At 55.2% G+C, this 21,724-nt stretch overlaps 1 protein-coding gene across 2 annotated transcripts; it reads left to right on the top strand.

Annotated features, from left to right (window-relative positions):
- The first annotated feature begins 2,989 nt into the window (after positions 1–2,989).
- P2RX1 (purinergic receptor P2X 1) lies at positions 2,990–21,694 on the top strand. 2 transcript variants are annotated; one of them, XM_005906676.2, is made up of 12 exons: positions 2,990–3,390; positions 14,170–14,317; positions 14,588–14,659; positions 15,140–15,209; positions 15,437–15,533; positions 15,846–15,926; positions 16,181–16,322; positions 18,731–18,858; positions 19,294–19,384; positions 19,791–19,856; positions 20,162–20,263; positions 20,375–21,694. In XM_005906676.2, the coding sequence occupies exons 1-12, from the start codon at positions 3,254–3,256 to the stop codon at positions 20,438–20,440; spliced, it is 1,200 nt and encodes a 399-aa protein (XP_005906738.1). In that variant the 5' UTR covers positions 2,990–3,253; the 3' UTR covers positions 20,441–21,694. The 2 variants fall into 2 exon arrangements, with proteins under 2 accessions (XP_005906738.1, XP_070245340.1); XM_070389239.1 differs by having other exon boundaries at positions 15,125–15,209.
- Positions 21,695–21,724: the final 30 nt, after the last annotated feature.

Raw genomic sequence — 21,724 nt, 5'->3', positions numbered from 1 at the left:
ATACTCAGGCAGAGGGGCTCCAGCCAGATCATGGCCCATAGTTGGGAATAGAAGAGGCCAGAGAAGCCATGCAAGGTCCACGTGGTGGGGAGATGCCAGGCTGGGGACCCCTGCTGTGGCCTCCACATGGATGCCCACTCTCCCTACACGTCCCCCAGACAGTCCAGTTAGACCAGCCCAGGGCCCTGTTCCAGCCGGTATCTGAGAGGCTGAGGTACCAGGTGAGTCCCTGGGACACTGAGGCTGGCCCAGATGGTCTGGGGAGCTTGGGCTGAACTCCTCTTCGGGTGGTGGTGTGGCCTCTGCAATCTTGGGATGCTGAATGGCCAAGAAGACTCTTTGGAGCCTTTGCGACCCCCTTGAGGGCCTGGGCTGGCCTCCAGGACAGGCACACAGGCCCCCTCCATGCTCACAGAGCCGCTAAATTTAGCCAGGCAGGGGAGGCTGTCCTGGGGCCGAGCGCTTGGCAGCAATGCCTTGTCTCCCTACAAGGCCCGGCCCAGTGCCCGAGCCGGCCATCCGGCCTTTGGGCTTATAAGGCAGGTCTGGCGGCTCTCAAGGGCTGGAGTCTTGGGGTGGGCTCTGAGCCAAGATCTCAAACTTTGGGGAACCTCCTTCCTGGCCACCAGCAGATATGGGAGCTAGTCGCTGTGTGACAGTGGGCACTCAACTTCCAGAGCCTCTGTGGCCTTACCTGTTAAATGGTGGTTCTCCAACTAAGGCTGCTATAAAGAAAAGCCCGCAGCATTCCAGGCTTCCCTCACCCCCCAAGATGTCTAGAACGAACACGGATATCTGTCCCTGGGGATGCTGAAGCTGGGGCTAAGGGTAGGAAAGCACAGCCTTGATGGAAAGATGCATTTTAGAACCGGTGAAGGGATGTTGACTCTATCAGCTGCCTGTCTTACTCTGCAGAGTTATTCACAGGAAAAGGAATTTGGGGAAAGAAATAGAACTTCTTTTATTTCTTTTTGTTTGGGGGGTTATGGTAACATCCCTGAATGAGACCATTCTCCAGGGTGTCCTGTTTTCTGAGGGTCAGGGTCAGAACCAAGACTGAAACAGGAGCTCATGTGTGTGCTGTTTGTCCATGGATCCATCTGTCTGTCAGCAAGCTTGGCTCCTTGGGGGAGAAAGAGATGGAGGAGGAGGGGGAGGACATGTGAGGGTGTGAAAGGCACAGACACAGATTGGAGAAGGTCTGTCCGACCTCCTTCCCTTCCTCCCTCCCTTCCTCCATCCCTCATCCTTTCCTCCTTCCTTTCTCGTGTCCGTCTCTGCTCCCTTCCTTTCCCCGACCATGCCCCCTCATCCAGTCCCAGCAACCCTCCTGAAATGGTTCAGATTCAGTGTCAGCATGCACCACCCCACCTCCCATTGCAAGCAATTCACGTCCAGGGCCTGCTAGTCCAAGGGCCGTGAGGTCAGCTGGGAAGAGGACAGATCCTTTTGTCTGGGGTCAAGATCAAGCCAAAGGGATGTGACTACCACAGCTCTGCCTCCCAGCATCTCTGGATTTTCCTAGAAAAGCCCAGGAAGTGGTACTCACCAGGCCTTCTTGCAGGTAGCATCATTGGATAAGAGTTGAGCCTGAGACTGGCGGGCGCTCTGCACAAGATAAGGCTGGTCTGTTTGATGGGGGTGATCCGCCTGGTTGGTGGGTGGGGGAGGGGGGGGCTGGAAGGAGCTGCAGGCCTGCCCTCTGAGTGGGGGGGCCCTTGCTATCCAGAAGGCCGCTCTATCCAGACAAGAGGCTGGGATTCCCAGCCCCGGGGCCTGGCTCCGGGCCCAGAGTGATTTCCCAGTTACAGCTTCGCCAGGAAGAAGACTCCTATCACACTAAAGGGTAGGGCAGCTTGGACAGAGTAGGGGGCGGGGCTGAGGGAACCCCGAGGACACCCTGCCTGGGCTGAGGGAGGGCCAGGGAGACCTTCCTGCTTCAAGCGGGGGCTTTCTGTACCCTGCAGGGTGAGCTTAGGCAATCCACTTCTCTCTGAGCTCCGGTTTCCTCACCTGCAGAATGAGGCGGAGCTGTGGGGAAGCTTCCAGCTCTGGTGTTCTGAGGGCTCATGCAGGATTTGCCCCCACCCAGCCCAGCCCCCGGGGACCCCTGCGTTCAGAGCCTGGGAGTGAGTGCAGGGACTGCAGAGGAGCTGTACCCCAAGCTCAAGAGCTGCCTCAGTGTTGCAGGACCCATCCCCGGGACTTCGACTTATGAAGAAAGCTCATTGTCACCCGGTTTCACAGAGGAGGAAGAAGAGGTGAGGCAAGGTACCAGGCCCTTCAGCAGGCAGCAGAGCTGGGACTGGGCACTGAGACAGTCTCACGTCAGGCTTTCTGAGCTGGGCTCGGGGAGCCCGACCCTGACGTGTAATAGATGTGGCCCTTATCCTGTCTGGGCACCTGCACCCAGGTACCCAGAAATGCTGGTTTCAGGGTAGTGGAGGTGAATCCAGGACAGGAGCGGTGGGGGGTCAGAGATGCCAGCCCAGCGCTGAAGTTGACTGGGCACAGGCCAGGCTCAGATCCAGAGGGACGGATGGATAGAAGGGGGTCTGGGAGGTTGGGGTGGGGGTCTTGCCTCGGGCTCAGCAAGTGTCAGGGAGCTGGACAGGAAGCAGCCCTCTTCCCTCTCTGCCCTCCTGGCTGCAGAGCCCCAGGGCCTGCGTGCTCCACCTGGGGGCCGAGGGAGGGCGGGGAGGACGTTTGGATACGGGATGAGTCCCTGGTCTGGGGAGGGCTTCAGCCAGAGGCCACTCCACCCAGGCCCTGGCCTGAGCCCCCAGCTCTCTTCTACCAGGTTTGTGGGGGGCTGATGGCTTTATCTTTGCCTTGTGACGTGTGGCCCATGGTTTCCTGCCAAGAACTTCTGTTTCCGGAGGCCCAGCAGGGCCGCCCAGGCCGAGTCAGGAGGGGCAATGGGGCTGGGCCTGGGTGGCCCCCCTCCAGCCCCGCCCCCATCTATCTTTGGGAATTTATTTGTCCACAGGCACGGCTGGCCCACAGTCCATCGCCTGCCAGGGGCCAAGAGCAGCTCTGACCACCCAAGGACGCTCCCACTCAACTCAAGTGCTGCCAACTGACCTCTGACTCCTGACCTCTGGATCCACCTGTCCCGCCCTGCTCTTTGTGAGGGGTGGGGAACCCCCAGAAGCTTTGCCTCCGTAAACGCTGTGAGCACTGACGCCTGGCTCACCCCTGGGGAGCCAGGGCTTTGCAACGGGCTCGGTTCTCAGCCCCTAGCCTGGCCACCATGGCGCAGTGGATCCAGGATGAGCTGGCTTCCTTCTTCTTTGAGTACGACACCCCCCGGATGGTGCTTGTGCGCAACAAGAAGGTGGGCATTGTCTTCCGCCTGATCCAGCTCGTGGTCCTGGTCTACGTCGTTGGGTGAGTGTGGACCCCCCTCCCCGCTGCCCCCCGTCACCAGCCCCCAGCCAGGGCTTGTCCTCCAGGCTCTGCGATGCCTCCCATGACCCCAGAGAGCCCCTCTTTCTCTCATGGCTGTCATCCCTCCTGACAAACCATTCTGGTGCCCTTCAGAAGGAATGGGAACCTGCTAACCCGCTGCTGAGATGGGGACACAGGGATGAGGGGCAGCCCTGCCTCCAGTCATATGGGGACAAGAGGTTAAGCCATTGGGCTCTGAGGAACTGACCCATGGCTAACGGTTCCCTCGAGTGGCTTCCCACAGAGCCCTTCCACCTCTGACCTCCCAATGCACTGCTGAGGGATGGAGGCAGTGCCTCACCTTACAAGCCAGCGTGGGATAGACCCTGCTCCCATCTGCCCGCCTGAACTAGAAGCATCCTGGGTTGCTCGAGACTCTGAGCGGAGACACCTGGAGATTCAGAACACTTGGTGCCTTAAAGGCGCCATGTCACACGAAGGTCGGAGGTCGGTTCTGGCCCCAGGGATGACAGCCCCTTTCTGGGCATCATGGGACCTATCCCACCCACCCCGGGCTGCAGGGGCAGAAGTAGGTGGGACTCACGTATGGGCTGCTATTCTGGGGTCCACACAAGGCCATCTTCCTGGCTGTCTTAGCAGGTGCTTGTGTGATCACACGCGTGGTGTGTGGATGTGTGTGTGCCATACCCAGAGCTCTGCATGGTCTGTATGTGCCTTCCTGTGTCTGGGCACCTGCTTATCGGGTGTGGCTGCGGGGTGTGTCTCTGGGACTGAGTGCCCAGGGGGGCGGTGAGCAGGGCAGGGGGCAGGTGCACTTACAGTGACCCCACAGAGGGCTCCCGGAGGCCCCAGGGCCACTGAAGGGGGTTCAGCCCCTGCTGGGGGGTCTGGGGCACCAATAACCTTGCCCTCTGGTCTCCACATTCCCATTTTTGCTGTGAGACCAAACCAGGGCGGGCTGACCGGGAGCCAAATGGAGACCACATAGTCCTGGTTCCCCCAGGGCCTTCATCATCCGAAACAGCCTCCCCTCGGCTCCATCTGGCCCCCAAAGCCTCAGAACCGAGCAGGTGGAGCACGGCTACAGACCAGCCCTCCGAGACCTTTTGGCTTCGGCCTTCTGTCCACAAACCAATTTGATATCTGCAGTGTCACTGAGCTTGTGAGGGAAACGGACCCAGAGGGGAGCAGTGGAGTTTCCAGGTCACGCAGCGAGTCAGCCTCCAGTCCCAGTTTGAACCGGGGCCTCCTGGTCCCCGGCCTCCTTCTCTCCTACCTCTTGAGGGTGAACCCCTCTAATGGGTTCACCATTAGCCACACTCCTGACCCTCCTGGGAAGGGAGGGGTTGCCCAGCCGGGCCCAGTCGACCCCTTGCCCCAAGAGGCCGGGAGAATGTTGTCCTCACTGTGGCCCCCTGTGGTTCCCTGTTTCTGCTTCCGGGTCAGCACTGGGAGCAGTGCCATGCCTCCTTTTGTGTGTTGGTCACAGACTGTCAGAGGGAAAGGGGACAGTCCTCCCACCCCACCCCCAGCTGCAGCATATGCCCCAGGGCGCCACCCGGTGCTGAACACACGCCTCCAGGGACGAGGACCTCTCTCCCTCGCCCCCCAGTCAGTGCACTCAGCTTCCAAATGGACGTGGACTCCTTAGGGTTGCCAAGACTCACTAACTTAGCCAGGTTTTCACAGCTACAAAGACGCAGGATCAGGATCTGAATCCAGCTGTGTGACTCCAAAGTCGGCCTTGATATCCTGGAAAGGAAATATGCTCAGAGAAGGGCACTGACCTGCCCAAGTCACAAAGCAGAGGGAGGAAGGCAGGGTCTCTTTGAAACACCCGCTAACCTGACCCTCAAACTCCGGCTGGAGCTGCGACTCCTGCTGTCTCTGGCGCCCTCATCTGGCCACTTCCCATCACTGCACAGACGGCTCAGCCAGGCACCCACTGCCATTGACCAAACCCTGGCTGCACTTGGTCTCACAACCTGAGGTCTCGGTTTCTCAACTGTTTCACGGAGCAGGGGGTTGGGAGACCCTCTAAAGACATTGCCTGAAGGCTGAATAATTTGCTCTTTCCTGAGGAGGGATGGCCTCTCTTTAATTACTCCCACCTCCCAAGGCTCCCCTGGTGGTCAGACAGTAAAGAACCTGCCTGTAATGCAGGAGACCCGGGTTCAATCCCTGTGTTGGGAAGATCCCCTGGAGGAGAAAATGACAACCCACCCCAGTATCCTTGCCTGGAGAATTCCATGGACAGAGGAGCCTGGTGGGCTGCAGTCCATGGGGTCGCAGAGTCAGACATGACTGAGCGATTGAGCATAGTGAGACGGTTAGGACTTCTCTGGTTAAGAATTCGCCCGCCAGTGCAGGGGACACCGGTTCAGTCCCTAGTCTGGGAAGATGCCTCGGGGCACCTTCCGCTCATGTGCCGCAATTACTGAGCCTGCACTCTAGAGCCTGTGAGCTGCCACTACTGAAGTCTGTGCACCCTAGAAGCTATGCTTCACAACGAGAGAAGCCACGGCAATGAGAAGCTCAGCACCGCAACTAGAGAGTAGCCCCCGCTGACTGCAACTAGAGAAAGCCTGCACGCAGCAACGAAGACCTAGTGCAGACAAAAATAAATAAAGGAATAATATTTTAAAATTCAGACAGTTAATTTACAGTGAGAGCTGTCTCCTGGGAGGTGATGAGCTCTCCGTACTGGAGATGTGTAGGCAGTGGGCTGTCATTCTTGACCGTGCAGGTCCATACATGGGGTATGCTGGGACATGTCCCTGTCTGGCCTGCTCTGGTCAGGGGAGGAGAGAGGTCTGGCTGCACACACAGGTGGGTCTCAAGGGGATTTGTGAATGTCATGTGGGAAGGGGAGTCTGGGAAGGCTTCCTGGAAGAGGTGACACAGTGATAGAACCAGGCTTGAGCAAAGGCCAGGAGGCTGTAGTCCAGGCAATCTTGCTCTTGGCTTTCCTGTGGGCCTTCTGTGTGCCCCTATATGGAGCACTTGAAGCCACATGCCTCTGATCCTTATCAGAGTAAGGAGAGATACAAGTTATCGCTGGGAGAGAGGTATCTGAGGACACTTATACAGCATCTTCTCTGTATCTAGGGCTGTGTCAGGTTCCCTGGGATAGAGGTGGGGTACAGGGTGGACAAGGAGAGAGAGAGAGAGAGAAGCTGGGGATGGATTAGCTGGAACTTCTTGGTTTCCATTGGCAGAAACCTAACCAAAATGAAGAGTTAGGGGTATTGATTGGTTTGTGTAACTGAAAAATCAGTGCAGGCTTCAGGCCTGGCTGGATCCTCCACGATGAAGGTGCAGAAGCAGCACATTCTATGGGATGGTGAGGAATTCAGGTTGGTCTCATTGGGTTCTCCAAAAAGCAAAGCCAGGCTCTCCTCTTCTCGGCTCTGGTTTCCTCCATGGAGGTCTCATTCTCAAGTCGACTCTATCCACAGAGTGGAAAAAAGGCCACTAGCAGCCGTGGGGCACAACTCTGATCTCCTCCTCCAGAGTTCCAGTAAAGTCCCAGGTCCAACTCTTATTGGCTGGGATTGGGTCATGTGCTCATCTCAGAACCAATCAATCATTGTGGCCAAGGAAAGGGAGTATCCTGATTGGTGGAGCCTGGTTGAGTACCCACCTCACTCCAGGCGCTTCTGCCGGAAAGCAGAGTATGAACAAAGGTCCTGGGTCAAGAAGGGAACAGCAAAAGAGTCGCTAGGATTAGGCTGGGGGAGCATGAAAGGAGCCAAGGGAGAGGGGAGGGAGGAGCAAGCAGGGCCACTGGCTCAGACCTCTCAACTCTGAGCTAAGGAACATGTATGTGGTGGAGGGCCATGGGGAGGGGGGAGGGGGGGCGGGGCGGGTGTCTAACAGGGGAAGGCCCAGGACAGGCAGGTGCTGGGGTAGAGTGGGGCCGTCAGAGGCAGGACATCTGAGAAGCAGCAGTGATGACAGGAGAAGGTGAGGCCAAGGAAGAAGCAGTAGCAAGGAAGACAGGTCATCATCTCGCGGGCCCCGTGCTGGGGGTGGCCACCCCTCAGCCTCTTCTGCCCATCATTGCAGCACTGAACGATGTGTGACCGGCATGGCCAGAGTTCCTGGCTTCTCAGGAGCGGTAGGAAACTGGAATTTATGGATGAAAGGAACATTTCTTCGTTTTTAGAGGCTGGTGACTCATTCAAAACATTTAAAGACATAAATCATCAGCTTGACTTGTCTGCATGTTGATTAACCCCTGAGCCTCCAGTGTGGGCTGCCGCTCTGAACACAATCCTTCCTGAGCTTGGAGTCTGGTCTGGGCCCTCCCCAAGGATGCTCTGCCTGCTTGATAGTGCGTGGACCAAGGTTACACCCTGTATCACCAACTGCATGACCTGTTCCCCCTGTCCCATGTCAGAGCTGCCCTGGAGTCTGATCCAGCTCCTCTTGTGTCTCAGCCCCTCCCCCTACAAAAAGTTCTCTGGGTCTTTTGGTGAAAGCCAAGGGGAGACAGGAAGGATGGAGGGATATAAAGAATAAGCATGAGGCAGGGCAGGGCAGGGGGCTGGGGGTGGGGCGTGAGCATCGCCATGTCCAGGCTGTGAGCCTGGGGGCTGGGGTAGGTACTGTGCTTTTCTGCAGGATGAAGGCACCAGAAAAGTAAGTTCTGTGGGGAGTTGAGGCGTTCAGTTTGGCCCAGTTGAACTTTTGTTTTGAGATGGATTTCCCATGTCATAACATTCATCCTTTCAAAATATGCAAGTTGGTGGTTTTTAGTATAACCACAAAGTTGTGTAACCATTGTGCTCAATCGTGTCCAACTCTTTGCGACTCCATGGACTATAGCCCGCCAGGCTCCTCTGTCCATGGAATTTTCCAGGCGAGAATACTGGAGTGCGTTTGCCATGCCCTCCTCCAGAGGATCTTCCCAACTCAGGGATCGAATTCATGTCTCCTGCGTCTCCTGTATTGGCAGGCAGATTCTTTACCACTGAGCCACCATCACCACTATCTAATTCCAGAATATTTGCACTACCCCAAAATGAACTTCATTGGAAGGACTGGTGTTGAAACTGAAACTCCAATACTTTGGCCACCTGATGCAAAGAGCTGACTCATTTGAAAAGACCCTGCTGCTGGGAAAGATTGAGGGCAGGAGGAGAAGGGGACAACAGAGGATAGATGGTTGGATGGCATCACCAACTCGATGGACATGGGTTCGGGTGGACTCCGGGAGTTGGTGAAGGACAGGGAGGCCTGGCGTGCTGCGGTTCATGGGGTCACAAAGAGTCGGACACGACTGAGCGACTGAACTAAACTAAAAATGAACTTCACACCGTTAACAATCATTCCCCATGTCACCTCCTTACCCCTTACTTTGCCTATTCTGGATATTTCATGTAGATAAGATCATACAACATGTGGCCTTTTTGCGTCTGGCTTCTTTTACTTAGCATCATGTTTGCAGATTCATCCATGTTGGTTATAACATGTCAGTTCTTCAGTCCTTTTCAGGGCTGGATAATACGCCACTGTATGGAAATTCCACACTTTGCTGGACATCTGAGTTGTTCCCACTTTTTGCTTGTGAATAATGCTGTGAACATTTGTGTATGAGTTTCTATGAGGATATGTTTTCTGTTTTCTTGGGTATTCAGTTCCTGGTAGTAGCTTATGGTGAATGGTGTCAGGTTCTTGATCTCCGAAGAAGATTTAGCTTTGGGACCAGGGACCAGGCTTACTCACTGAAGAGCTTTTGTGTAGCAGAGTTTTATTAAAGTATGAAAACGGACAGAGAGAGCTTCTGACATAGGCATCAGAAGGGGGACGGAGAGTGTCCCGCTCGCTATTCTAAGCAAGGGAGTTATATACGTTTTAAATTAGTTATTACAATAAATCAAAAGAATGTCTCAAGGTTGTAGAGATCTTACTAGACCCACTCCCATATTTTACATTTTAAGATAACAGGATTAGCCAGAAGGTTTTCAGGAAGGAGAAACTATCCTCAAGCAGGATACACTGTTGTTATACAATCTTTAGTACAGAGTTTAAACTGAGTTGTTTGTTGTGTAATCATCAGTTACAGGCTTAAAGGAAAAAAATGATTTATGTGACTAAGACTAAGGAATATAGAGAAAAAAAAGATGTTTGTCCTTTCCTCCTCCTTGAGAATTCCAGATCCCTATCTCCTCTTGAAGAACCCCAGACCCCTCTCTCCTTCTCAGGGACCCCGGACTTCTTATCAACCTGCCTAGGAATTGACTCTCTCACTAGGAGTGGAGTTGCTGAGTCAATGGTAATTTCATGTTTAACTTCTTTTTTAATATTTATCTATTTATTTATGGGGCTGCCTCAGGTGTTGGTTGCCACACACGAGATCTTCCTTGTAGACTCTCTGGTTGTGGTGCCTGGACTCAGCTGTTGCGGCACACGGGCTTAGCTGCTCTGCGGTATGTGAGATCTTAGTCCCAGACCAGGGATCGAACCTGTGTGCCCTGCATTGCAAGGCAGATGCTTAACCACTGGTCCACCAGGGAAGTGCCTTACAGACTGTTTTCCAAAGGGTTGAGTTAAGGTGGGGGCAACTGTGCGATGTTTGGAGGCAGGGTGGGCCCAGGGCAAGCGGAAGGAATGTGTGTCACCAAACATTCACAGCTGGAGCCTCAACATTTGGAGAACCTCTTTGAGAGCAGAATTGGGGTTTATTTGGTTCTTTTCTGTATTTTTCACGCCTAGAGCGGTCCTTGGCACATAACAGGGCCTGATAAATAGATACTTGTTGAATGACTAAATGAATGTGTGGGATTGAATCTCGGAGGAGAGTGCAGAAATCAGGGACAAAGTGTGCCTGCAGCAGTGCACATAGGGTTCCGCCTGGGCCGAGAATAGAAGCCAGGGGACGGGCCAGATTGACATTTAAGGAGGAATTAGTGAAGGAGGACCAGAAACCGTAAATAAATTGGATTGTTTTTTTATGGGCTAACTGCATGCCAAGCACTGTGCTGATTTCCTTAAAGAGAACTTACGGGGGCATCCTCCAATCACCTGGACGCTTTCTCTTCTTGAGGCCCAGGCTCAGTGAGTGGCTGCGTTTGTTGAATCAGCAGCATCTTTGAGGCAGGTGCCTTCACTTCCTTTTTAACTGAGAAATCTAGGGCTCAAGAGGTTTAGTCTTTAGCCTGAAGCCACACAGCTGGTGAGTGGCGCTGCTGGTACTTGAACCTTGACCTCCGCGGCTCCAGAGGCCGCTCTCCCAGCCATTCCACCATGTGATCTCTCCCACAAGGGGCTGTTAAAGAAGAGAGACCAGGTCAGGGTGTTGTGGAGGGTGAGGAGGAAAGAATGGGAAAGAGAATTTCTGGAAGAGGAGGGGCTTCTGAAGATGCTGGTGTCTTTGGCATCAGGCCCCCTCGGTGGCCTTCCTGGGGTGGTGACTACGAGACCCAGTCCAGGTGAGCATGGCTTTGGGGGGCGGGCCAAATGGCCCCATGGTCATTCTGTTATTATCAGAACTAAGGTCACTGAGGCCAGATTTGGGCCTCCCGGGACTGACAGCCCCTGGGGGTAGACACAGCAGGGAATAGTGACATTGGCTCCAGGGCACAGCCTCCGTGTGGCTCCCAGTAGACATGTTGATGCCAGGCTGCTCTGCGGAAAAGGGGGCAGAATCTTGGGCTGGGGACTTCGAGCCTGGGGTCTGTCTCAGACACAGAAGGGACACTCCCTTCAGTTCAGTTGCTCAATCGTGTCCAACTCTTTGCAACCCCACGGACTACAGCATGCCAGGCTTCCCTGTCCATCTCCCAGAGCTTGCTCAAACTCATGTCCATCAAGTCGGTGATGCCATCCAACCATCTCATCCTCTGTCGTCCCCTTCTCCTCCCACCTTCAATCTTTCCCAGTATCAGGGTTTTTTCCAATGAGCCGGTTCTTCGCATCAGGTGGCCAAAGTATTGGAGTTTCAGCCTCAGTCCTTCCAGTGAATATTCAGGACTGATTTTACACTCCCTTTGGCCTCTCTTTTTCCATCTCTACATGAGGAGTTGATTTTGGGCAAAGAAAGAAATAAGGCTAAGATGTCAGGAATGAGAGCTGCCAAGAGGCGGGCCTGTGACCTCTCCCGCAGCGAGTTCAGAATATGGGGCAGCTCCCTATCTTCCCTGACAACAGCGACTTCAGACGGCCCACCTTCCCTGGTGGGGCTGGAGACAGAGAGGCAGGCTCAGGAAGCATTAGGAGGCTCCGTTGGGCCTCACCTGTTGCCATCCGAGACCTGCAGGGGGCAGCAGTGACCATGCTTAAGTTTGGGAGGTGTGACCATGCTTAAGTTTCTGGGGGCCAGCACCAGGCTGTGGTCCGGGAGGGGGATGGCAGGGAAGGGGCTTAAAGGAGAGGAGTGGACCCTAGGAGTGGAGAGGAGGACATGGTGGGCTGCCTTCCTGGGGCCTGGAGCAGGGAGACACCCCCAGAGAGCCAGCAGTGGCTCTGAGAATAAGAGGCCAGGAGAATCCTGTCTTGGGGCCTGAGTTCTGGGGGACAGAAGAGGGATTTTGAGCTCTGCTTTGGACAGGTGGGTTAAAGGTAGTATGAACAGTGACAGAGGCAGAAACACACCTCCCGACACTCAGTCGCAGCCACAGGTGTGCTCACAGATTTGCCCTGGAGATACACAACTACACACTCTGATGGGTACCATGGATCACACACACACACACACACACACACACACTGTTACAGTGAATCGCCAAGATTCTTTCCTGAAGGAAGGGGACCACACCCTGGAGAGGAGTATTCTCCAGAACTCTCATTTGTAAGCAGTGGAAACCAAACCCAAACTGGCTTAAATAAAGGAAAAGAATTTATGAGCTCATGTAACTGGAAAGTCCAGAAGTAGATTTTTCAACATGCTTCAGGTATGGCAGGATCCAGGTGCTCAAATAGCACTGTCAGCAGTCCAGTCCTCCCCATCTCCTGGCCTGGCTTTCTCTTAAGCTGGTTTCCTTCTCAGACTTGCTCTCTCCGTGAGATAACAGATGACTCACCATAGTTTTGGTCTTGTAACCACCTGGCTTAGCCACCCAGCCGAGATGATGTCTCTTTCTCAGTAATTCCCAGAAAAATTCTGGCCTCATTGCTGAAACTCCTCGGGATTCTGTGCCCATGCTTAGACCCATTGCCATTGCAAGGGCAATGGGACATTGCTTAGCAAGCGGTGGTCATGTGCCCCCACCATGGGGCTAGGAAGGAGGTTGGCCCCACGAAACCTCCCAGATTAAAAATGAAGAACCTAAAGTAACAGGGGTTCTTTTTTGAAAATATTCATGTATGTGGCTGAGTTGGGTGTTCGTTGCAGCATGCAGGATCTTTAGTTGCAGCATGAGAACTCTTAGTTGCGGCTGGTGGGATCTAGTTCCCTGGGCACCTAGCATTGGGAGCGTGGAGTCTTAGCCGTTGGACCACCAGGGAAGTCCCAAGAGCCGGGCTTCTTGATGCTGGGAGGGGAAGGCCAGAATTTCCCAGGAAGGCTGGGAGGCCTCCAACCTGAGCCACTCCCACCAAGGCCTCACCTGGGGCCAGATGCTATAAGTCCCTCAAAGGGCCACTTGCCCCCTCTGGCTTCTCTTCCAGTCAGTCCCCCTCCCCAGGAGCTCCCAGCATGGCTGAGATAATAGCAGCTAATGTCTGTCTGGAGAAGGCAATGACACCCCACTCCAGTGCTCTTGCCTGGAAAATCCCATGGACGGAGGAGCCTGGTAGGCTGCAGTCCATGGGGTCGCTAAGAGTCGGGCACGATTGAGCGACTTCACTTTCACTTTTCACTTTCATGAATTGGAGAAGGAAATGGCAACCCACTCCAGTGTTCTTGCCTGGAGAATCCCAGGGATGGGGAGCCTGGTGGGCTGCCGTCTATGGGGTCGCACAGGGTCGGACATGACTGAAGTGACTTAGCAACAGCAGCAACGTCTGTCTGTACAGTGCTTACCCCATGTCAGTTTCCATTCTAAGTGCTTTTCCAGGCATTGACTCACAGCACAAGTACTGTTGGTACTCTTGTTGTTTACGTTTTACAAGGAAACTGAAACAGAGGAATTGAATAGCTTCCCCAAATCATAGAGCCTGTGAGATGCAAGCCCGGACTTGGACACCAAAGGTCAGGCTCTCAGCCATCATCATGCTCTGCTATTTCTCAGTGGGAGGGACTCAGGAAGGAAGGAGATAGGGATGAAGACTGGGGTCCAAGAAGCTTGAAAAGTGAAAGTGTTAGTCGCTCAGTCGTGTCCGACTCTTTGTGACTCCATGGACTATGGCCCGCCAGGCTCCTCTGTCCATGGGGATTCTCCAGGCAAGAATACTGGAGTGGGTTGCCATTTCCTTTTCCAGGGGATCTTCCTGACCCAGGGATCAAACCCAGATCTCCTGCACTGCAGGCAGATTCTTTACCATGTGAGCCCCTAAGAAGCTTGGCCTCCAACAAACCCTACTCTTGGAAAAGAAGCTGAAAGAGACCTGCAGGGGCTCTTCTCCGTAGGAATTAGCATTTTCCTAGTGAAAAGGATGGAGCTCCAGCACAGGGAGGCAGGTGAAGATTTCCTGCCTCCAGCCCCACAAGAAGCCTTAGGAGTAGAGTGGCCTCAAAGATGCACTTGGGGACGGGAAGGGAAAGGACTTCCCCTCCCTGGGGGAGGGAGGAAGTGGCAGTGGCCCACAGCCTTGTGCCATCCTGGAGTGGCCCTGCCCAGCTCTGGCTCCTCTGCCCTCCTCATCCCCCTCCAGGTGGGTGTTTGTCTACGAGAAGGGCTACCAGACCTCGGGCAGCCTCATCAGCAGTGTGTCTGTTAAACTCAAAGGTCTGGCTGTGACACAGCTCCCAAGCCTGGGCCCCCAGGTCTGGGATGTGGCCGACTACGTCTTCCCAGCGCAGGTGAGCTGACTGTGCGGGGGGCGCCTCCCACCCACAGGGCGTGCAGGCTCAGAGCTGGGTTAGGCTCTGTCCCGCCTCCCTGTGGGCCTCAGTTTCCCTGCGAACGAGGGACAGATGCAGCCCCGTACCATCAGCCCACTCTGATGTCATGAGTGTCGAGGCTGCTGGGGGTCCTGTGGGTTCTGGGGGCTGGCTGGGACCATGCTGGTGTTCTCCGGGCTCTTCCAGCTCAGAACCCTGTCTTGCCCTCCCCCTGCCTCTCACTTCCAGGGGGACAGTTCCTTCGTAGTCATGACCAATTTTATCGCCACCCCCCGGCAGGCTCAAGGTCACTGTGCAGAGGTGAGGACTGTTACCCATTCCCTGTTTTTTGAACCTTCAGGAAAAAGTAATGTGGAAGAGGAGGTCCCCCGGAGTATTGGAGGGAAAGCCTGATTAAGCCTCCCTGCGGGGCTGTAATGGTGGAATTTCAGGCATAGATTCACACAGAGTGATAGCCCACCGTTGGCAGAGCTGAGGCTTCCCTCCCAGCTGTGTGTCAAGCGGGATGCTGAGCCTCGGTGCCTGCCCAGTCCCTAACACCATCCCCCGAATCCCTGCCAGCTGACATCGGCCCTGGGACAGCTGGGCACAAGCCCAGAGAGGTCCAGGCGGTGCGGGGACTGGGGAAAGGAGGATGTGAGCAAGGGTCACCCTGTAGGGATCTCAGATCCTGCCCCACACCATCCCTAGGGCCCCGGGGTGGGGGGCGGGTGGGATGTCTGTGTATCTACTCAGGACCCAACCCAGGGGGCCTATGGCCAGCAGCTCTCTCCTCCCCAGAACCCGGAAGGGGGCACGTGCACAAATAATAGCGGCTGCACCCCGGGAAAGGCAGAGAGAAAGGCCCAAGGTAAGGCCGTTCCCCTCTGCAGCTCCAGGCTTCCTCCACCAGGAAGTCCTTCCTGCCCCCTCCCCTCCTGCCACCCTGACCTTGGCCTCCCCCATCCCAGAAGGTCTGTCTTCAGGCTCCTGCTCTTGGGTGCCCCATCACTGGGGGCTCCCAGGAGTGGGGCCTGGGGACTCTCCTCTGCCGTCCCAGCTTGGGGTGGGCACCCAGGGGTTCCACCCTCGCTGCAGGCATCCGCACGGGCAAGTGTGTGGCCTTCAACGACACGGTGCAGACCTGCGAGATCTTCGGCTGGTGCCCCGTGGAGGTGGACGACAACATCCCGTGGTAACGCCCTGTCCTTCCCGGGAGCGGGGAGCAGGGTCCCCAGCCCAGATAGAGGGGCGTCCGGATCTGTGCTCTGGGAAGGTCTGTCCCCACTTCTTCCAACCCCACCCACACCCCATCTGTGCCGCCCAGGCCAAAGATGCCTCAGCCCCTGATCAAGGGGCCTAGGAGTCCACATTACAGCACACCCACCCCTCCGATGACCCAGGAAGATCCCATGGGTTCTCACAGTCCCAGCCCCCCAGCCCAGCTCCCGTGGGCCCGAGAGGGATTCCTGGGGAGGGGCTGGTGAGTGAGTGTAGTCTCCTCCAGCCCCGCCCTTCTCCGAGAGGCCGAGAACTTCACTCTCTTCATCAAGAACAGCATCAGCTTTCCACGCTTCAAGGTCACCAGGTTCGTGGGAAAAGCAGGCAGAGACACAGGAGGCCCTTGGAGGCCACCACTTGTCCCCTCTGTCACCCTGCACTCGCGCTGACTTCCTTCTGGGGCAGAAGCTCGGCCGGGCCCCCGCAAGTGGGGCGGCTGCCTTCAGCTCCAAGGGCTGTGGGAGGAGCGTCTCTGGGGCCTGGGAGGGAGGGGCTCCCGAGCTCCCCGGCCAGGGTGGGTACCCTTCCAGCTGGCATGCTGCTGCCTTCTTGCCCGCGCAGGCGCAACCTGGTGGAGGAGGTGGATGCCCGCTACATGAAGACCTGCCTCTTTCACAAGACCCTGCACCCTCTGTGTCCAGTCTTCAAGCTCGGCTACGTGGTACAGGAGTCAGGCCAGAATTTCAGCACCTTGGCCGAGAAGGTATAATGCCGGGTGCTTGGGGAGGCCTGGACCCCAGATCACTGGGCCTTATTTTTTGACCTGGGTTAACAGGCCCAATTAACCACCCCATCCCCCCAAGTCCCTGGTTCTGGTTGACCATATATACAGACCTGTCCCTTAATATTGGGGCCCCTGAGATGCAGGCCTGTGTCCTTGGCAGGCCCTGGCATGGACCTGGCACCGAGGAGGTGCCCAGAATGAATGGCCATAGGCAGATACGACCTGGATATCTTCTGAGGGCCTGCTGTTTTTCTTTTTCGTTTATTAATTTTTGGATGCGTTGAGTCTTCGTTGCTGCATGCGAGCTTAGGCTACTCTAGTTGCAGCGGGTGGTGGCTACACTGTAGTTGCAGTGAGCAGGCTTCTCGCTGTGGTGGCTTCTCTTGTTGGGGAGCACGGGCTCTAGGGCATAAAGGCTTCAGAAGTTGCAGCACACAGGCGTAGTTGTCCCACAGCAAGTGGGATCTTCCCAGACTGGGGATCAAACCCATGTCCCCCTGCATTGGCAGGTGGATTCTTAACCACTGAACTACCAGGGAAGTCCTGCCTTTTAAATATTAGATAAAAGCAACTTAAACCCCATGGCCCATGCCCTTGACAAGTCCTGTGCCTGCCTGGGGTTACTGGGGATTCTGGAGGAATTCTCAGATGTGCAGTCGCGTGGGGTTACAAGAGGAGGGGAACCTTATAAGGAGCACAGACCAGCCTGACTGGGTTCAGATCCTGGCTCTGGCCTGAACAAGCCACATGACCTCAGACAAACTCCCTACCTTCAGTGTTTCTGAGCTTGTACTCCTGTGAAGTGGGAGAAATAAAAGTACAAGTCTTGCGGGGTTGTCCTGAGGTCAAGTGAGTTCACACACAGGATGGCACTTCAGCACTGCCTGGCCCGAGGCATCCAAGGTACATGTTCCCCCGTGATTCGTATCATCAGGCTCCTGCAGGACTCAGAGATGGAAATCAGTCCCTTTCTGTGACATCACCCGCCAAAACAACTCGCTCACCCCTTGTGGTTGTTTGGTCGCTCAGTCTTGTCTGACTCTTCTGCAACTCCATGGACTGTAGCCCGCCAGGCAAGAATACTGGAGTGGGTTGCCATTTCTTTCTCCAGGGGATCTTCCCGACCCAGGGATCGAACCCACGTCTCCTGCTTGGCAGACAGATTCTTTACCACTGAGCCACCTGGCAAGCCCTCATTCACTATACCTTTAACTAGTATGGGGGTCAACAAACTTTCTTTAAGGGGCCAGAGAATAAACATGAGCCACAGGTCACATGGTTTCCGTTCCAACAACCCAGGGCAAAGGCAACCACAGACAATAGGTAAACCACATTTGGCCCTCAATCCTCAGTTTGCCAACCCCCGGAGGGGGTTTACTCTGTAGCAACACACAGGACCAGAAAGCTGAATGTTACAGTTTTCCCTTTTCCTAAAAATCTCCCTGCCACCCACACTGGGAACTTCTCACCCATCACCATTGTCTGCAAGCATCTAGCCTCCCACTTACCTGCCTAGCTCCACGCCTGCTCTGACCTGACACAACTCTCCTCTTGCTCAGCCCACCCTGACCTGTCCCTGGTTCTTGCCTCGCCCAGAGGAGCTTCACGGTCTCAGGTTCTTTCTTCCCAGCCCATGTCTTTACAGACTTACTTTTAAAAGTATGTGTTATTTATTTATCTGACTATGCCGGGTCATACTGTGTCACACGGGATCTTCAATCTTCCTTGCGGTGAGCAGTTTCTTTAGTTGCAACATGCGAACTCTGAGTTTTGGCATGTTCCCTGATCAGGGATCGAACCTGGGCCCCCTGCATTGGGAGCACAGGGTCTTAGCCACCAGGGAAGTCCCTACAGACTCACTGTTTAATTCAACAGCGATTTCCTTGCCTCCCATGCTAGGACTCAGGAATTGGTGCAAATGAGACAGTCCCACCCTTGTGGAGTTTATGGTCATGGGTGAATAACCACAGAAAATAAATATATGGCTATAAAGTAAAACATGTTTTAGAAGAAAACACTTTAGAAGGACTCACAGGGGCACATTTGAGACTGAGGGTGGTGGTTAGGGGAGGACTCTCAGGAGAAGTGACCAAAGGATGAGAAAGAGGCAGCCTTGTAGGAATGGGAGGTGGGGGAGGGGGTGACTGCATGTGCAAAGGCCCTGAGGTGGGAAGAATTTGGTGTATTCTAGAAACTGGAGGGTGATGGGTGGGAGCTGGGGCCAGAGAGGGTGACAGGACCTCAACCCTCAAGCAGCTTCTCAGGGTCTCTTCTCAAACAAACAGCTAAACAAAAACATTCCCTCTTCAAGAGACTGCTGGCAACAGTTATCAGGCAGGAGTTCCTGATCCTACACCCTGGATCTTGAGCTCCTATGTCCCTGGCAGGGCGGGGTGGTGGGCATCACCATCGACTGGCACTGTGACCTGGACTGGCACGTGCGGCACTGCAAACCCGTCTACGAGTTCCACGGGCTGTACGAGGAGAAAAAACTGTCTCAAGGCTTCAACTTCAGGTGCCTGCCGGGCCCCCACCAGCGCATCTTTCCTTGGGGCCCTGCGGGTTTTTCTACTCCCATCATCCCTTGAGATCAAGCAGGTGTCCCCAGGAGGGGAGCAGAGGAGCCTGGGAAACTCCCATCCTCCTGGGGTTGGCCAAGCAGGGAGCACAAGCTTAGAGGCCTGAGCCCCACCCCGGCTCTCCATTCCCTTGAGGCCCACCTGGCCAGGACTGGCTGGGGAAATTGCCAACGTCAGGAGTTAGGGTGATGGTTGAATACAGCATTCGTGAAATGAGGCTTGGATTCCTGCCAACGATTCCCCTTCTATATAATATTGGGGGCATGGGGCTTCCTCATGGACCTCTAAGGGCTCCTGTGTCCCTGATGGTCTGGGAACTCTCGAACCAAGACGTTTCTCCATCATTCTTGCAACCTCTCCCCTTCCCCAAGATTTGCCAGGCACTTTGTGGAGAATGGGACCAACTACCGGCACCTCTTCAAGGTGTTTGGGATTCGCTTTGACATCCTGGTGGACGGCAAGGTGAGTGTCTGGTGTGAAGGGCAGCCTGAGACACATTCTTGGTTCCTGCTGGTGTCTCTGGGGTGTCTATGGTTTTAGGCAATGGGAAATTGGATGGGCCTCATTCAGCACTTCCATATCTGATAACGTGCTGTTGCAGGCAGGGCTTTCCAGCCTATGAATACATTGCCCCTCTATCTCCCCATGTCCAGGGTGGCAGAGCCAAGGTCAAAACCCAGGGCTCCTGACCAGTGGCTGCGACCCCGTGCAAAGCCAGAACCTTGGGCAGTGGGCTATGGGGCCAGGAAACACTGGAGGGTGGGGAAGTCCCCCGGCCCCCAGCCTGATCTTAGGGCTTCTGAGGAAGGCCTTGTCCACCAGACCTTTCTGACCATTAACCCTTCTTTCCCCTGGGCCCTGCCACCAGGCTGGGAAGTTTGACATCATTCCCACAATGACCACCATTGGCTCTGGGATTGGCATCTTCGGAGTGGTAAGTGCTGAGGCCATGCAGTCATTGTGTTGGGGTCAGTCCCTGTCCTCCCACACCTCAGCAACAAGTCTCCCACCCCAAAACCTGACCGAAATTGTTCACTCTTTCTGAGCCCACCCCACCTCTCTAGACCCACAGCCTGTCTGAGGAAACCGAGGCCCAGAGCTGGGGCAGGACAGAGGTGGGAGGGGACCTGAGTCCAGACAGCACTCAGCCTGGGCCCCGAGGTCAGCAGGGATGGAGGTGGGGTGTTCAAGGTCCTGTCCCCAGAACCCTGTGCTCTGTCCTCCACCCACTCCCCTCAGGCCACGGTTCTCTGTGACCTCCTTCTGCTCCACATCCTGCCCAAGAGGCACTATTACAAGCAGAAGAAGTTCAAGTACGCGGAAGACATGGGCCCAGGGGCGGTAAGAGAACTCCCCCACTTGGCCCCTCAGAGGCTTCAGGCCTGCATGTCTGTGCCGGGGACCCATCTGCTTCCGGGGGGCTGACCCACCACCCTCCTGATGCTCACACAGGGACAGCATGACCCTGCGGCCACCGGCTCCACCCTGGTTCTGCAGGAGAACATGAAGACATCCTGACCTCCATCCCCGGCTCCTACTGGATGCAGCAGGAGGGGAGCCCTGCTCCCTGGGGAGCTGGTGGCGTCCCAGCCAGCGCAGAGGGGTCCCTCCACCAGGGTGGAAGGATCTCCCCAGGAGCTCTCCCACCCTCTCAGCCAGGCAGACACCAAGTTGCCGGAAGCTCACAATTCTGGGCTCCAGCTCCGACTCCGCAACCCTCCCAAGGAAGCCTTCCCCAGCCTCAGCCACTCCTGGCCCCAAGCTTTGTGCCTGTCCCTCTGGGCCCTCATCCATCCATCCTGCTCCCTCGTGTCTCCAGACCTCTGCTCTCCCTAATGGCAGCCACTAGCTGCTGGTGATCTTTTAAATTTAAATTAATTAGGATTGAATAAAATTAAAACTTCAGATCCTCCAACTAGCCACATTACAACTGGTAAAGACACATGTGGCTAGCAGTTGCCCTACTGAACCACAAGAGATGTTTGCAGTATCGCAGAGAGTTCTGTTGGATGGCTAACCTTGAATCCTGTTCCCTACTGGCCCCAGATCTCCCTGGGATGTTTGTCAACAGTGCTGGCACTTGGGAATTCCCTGGTGTTCCCGTGGTTAGGATTTTTACCGCCAATGGCCAGGGCACGATTCCCTGGTTAGGGAGCTAGGATCCCACAAGCTGCCAGGCCAAAAACAAACAAAGAAATGCAGAAACAGTGCCGGACCCGGGCACACCCCAGATCTCCCAAACCAGAATGGCCAGGGCTGGTCACATGGTCTCCAAAGATAGCATAACCCTTCAGGACCTAAATTTTAGAACTGCTCCTGATGGGGTATCAGACTTCATTGCAGCCAGCATCACCCGGCAGGTGCAGGCCTTGAGCAGGTGTGTAATGTGCTCACAAGCCACACAGTGTCTCATGCACACATACACACGTGCACTCACCCACATGCACAACCTCCTCCCATCCACACTGTGTGTTTGAACAGCTTGGGCCCTGCAAACACAACCATCTGAACACACCTACACCCCCAGGCACAGACTCATGGTCCACGCCTTGTCGCCTCCATGGGGATGTGTTATCTTGAAGTGTGTGAGGCCAGGACGGCCCTTCTTAGTGATGGATCCTTACTCAGCTACCTCTGGTCAGGGTGGGAACCTCAGCCAAATCCTGGGCTCTCTGCCTGTGACCCAGCCCCGGCTCCTGAGGCCTGCCCAGCTCTATTAACACAAGGTCTGAGAAATCAAGGGGTAGAGGATAATAAAAGGAATGGTGAAGACCTCTGCCTTCTGCCTTTTCTTTCCCGCCT

This window comes from Bos mutus, chromosome 19 (genome assembly GCF_027580195.1).
Source record: "Bos mutus isolate GX-2022 chromosome 19, NWIPB_WYAK_1.1, whole genome shotgun sequence".
Classification (NCBI taxonomy): Eukaryota; Metazoa; Chordata; class Mammalia; order Artiodactyla; family Bovidae; genus Bos; species Bos mutus.
The sequence above is the reverse complement of the archived record's forward strand: the minus strand, read 5'-3'. Positions and strand labels throughout refer to the sequence as shown.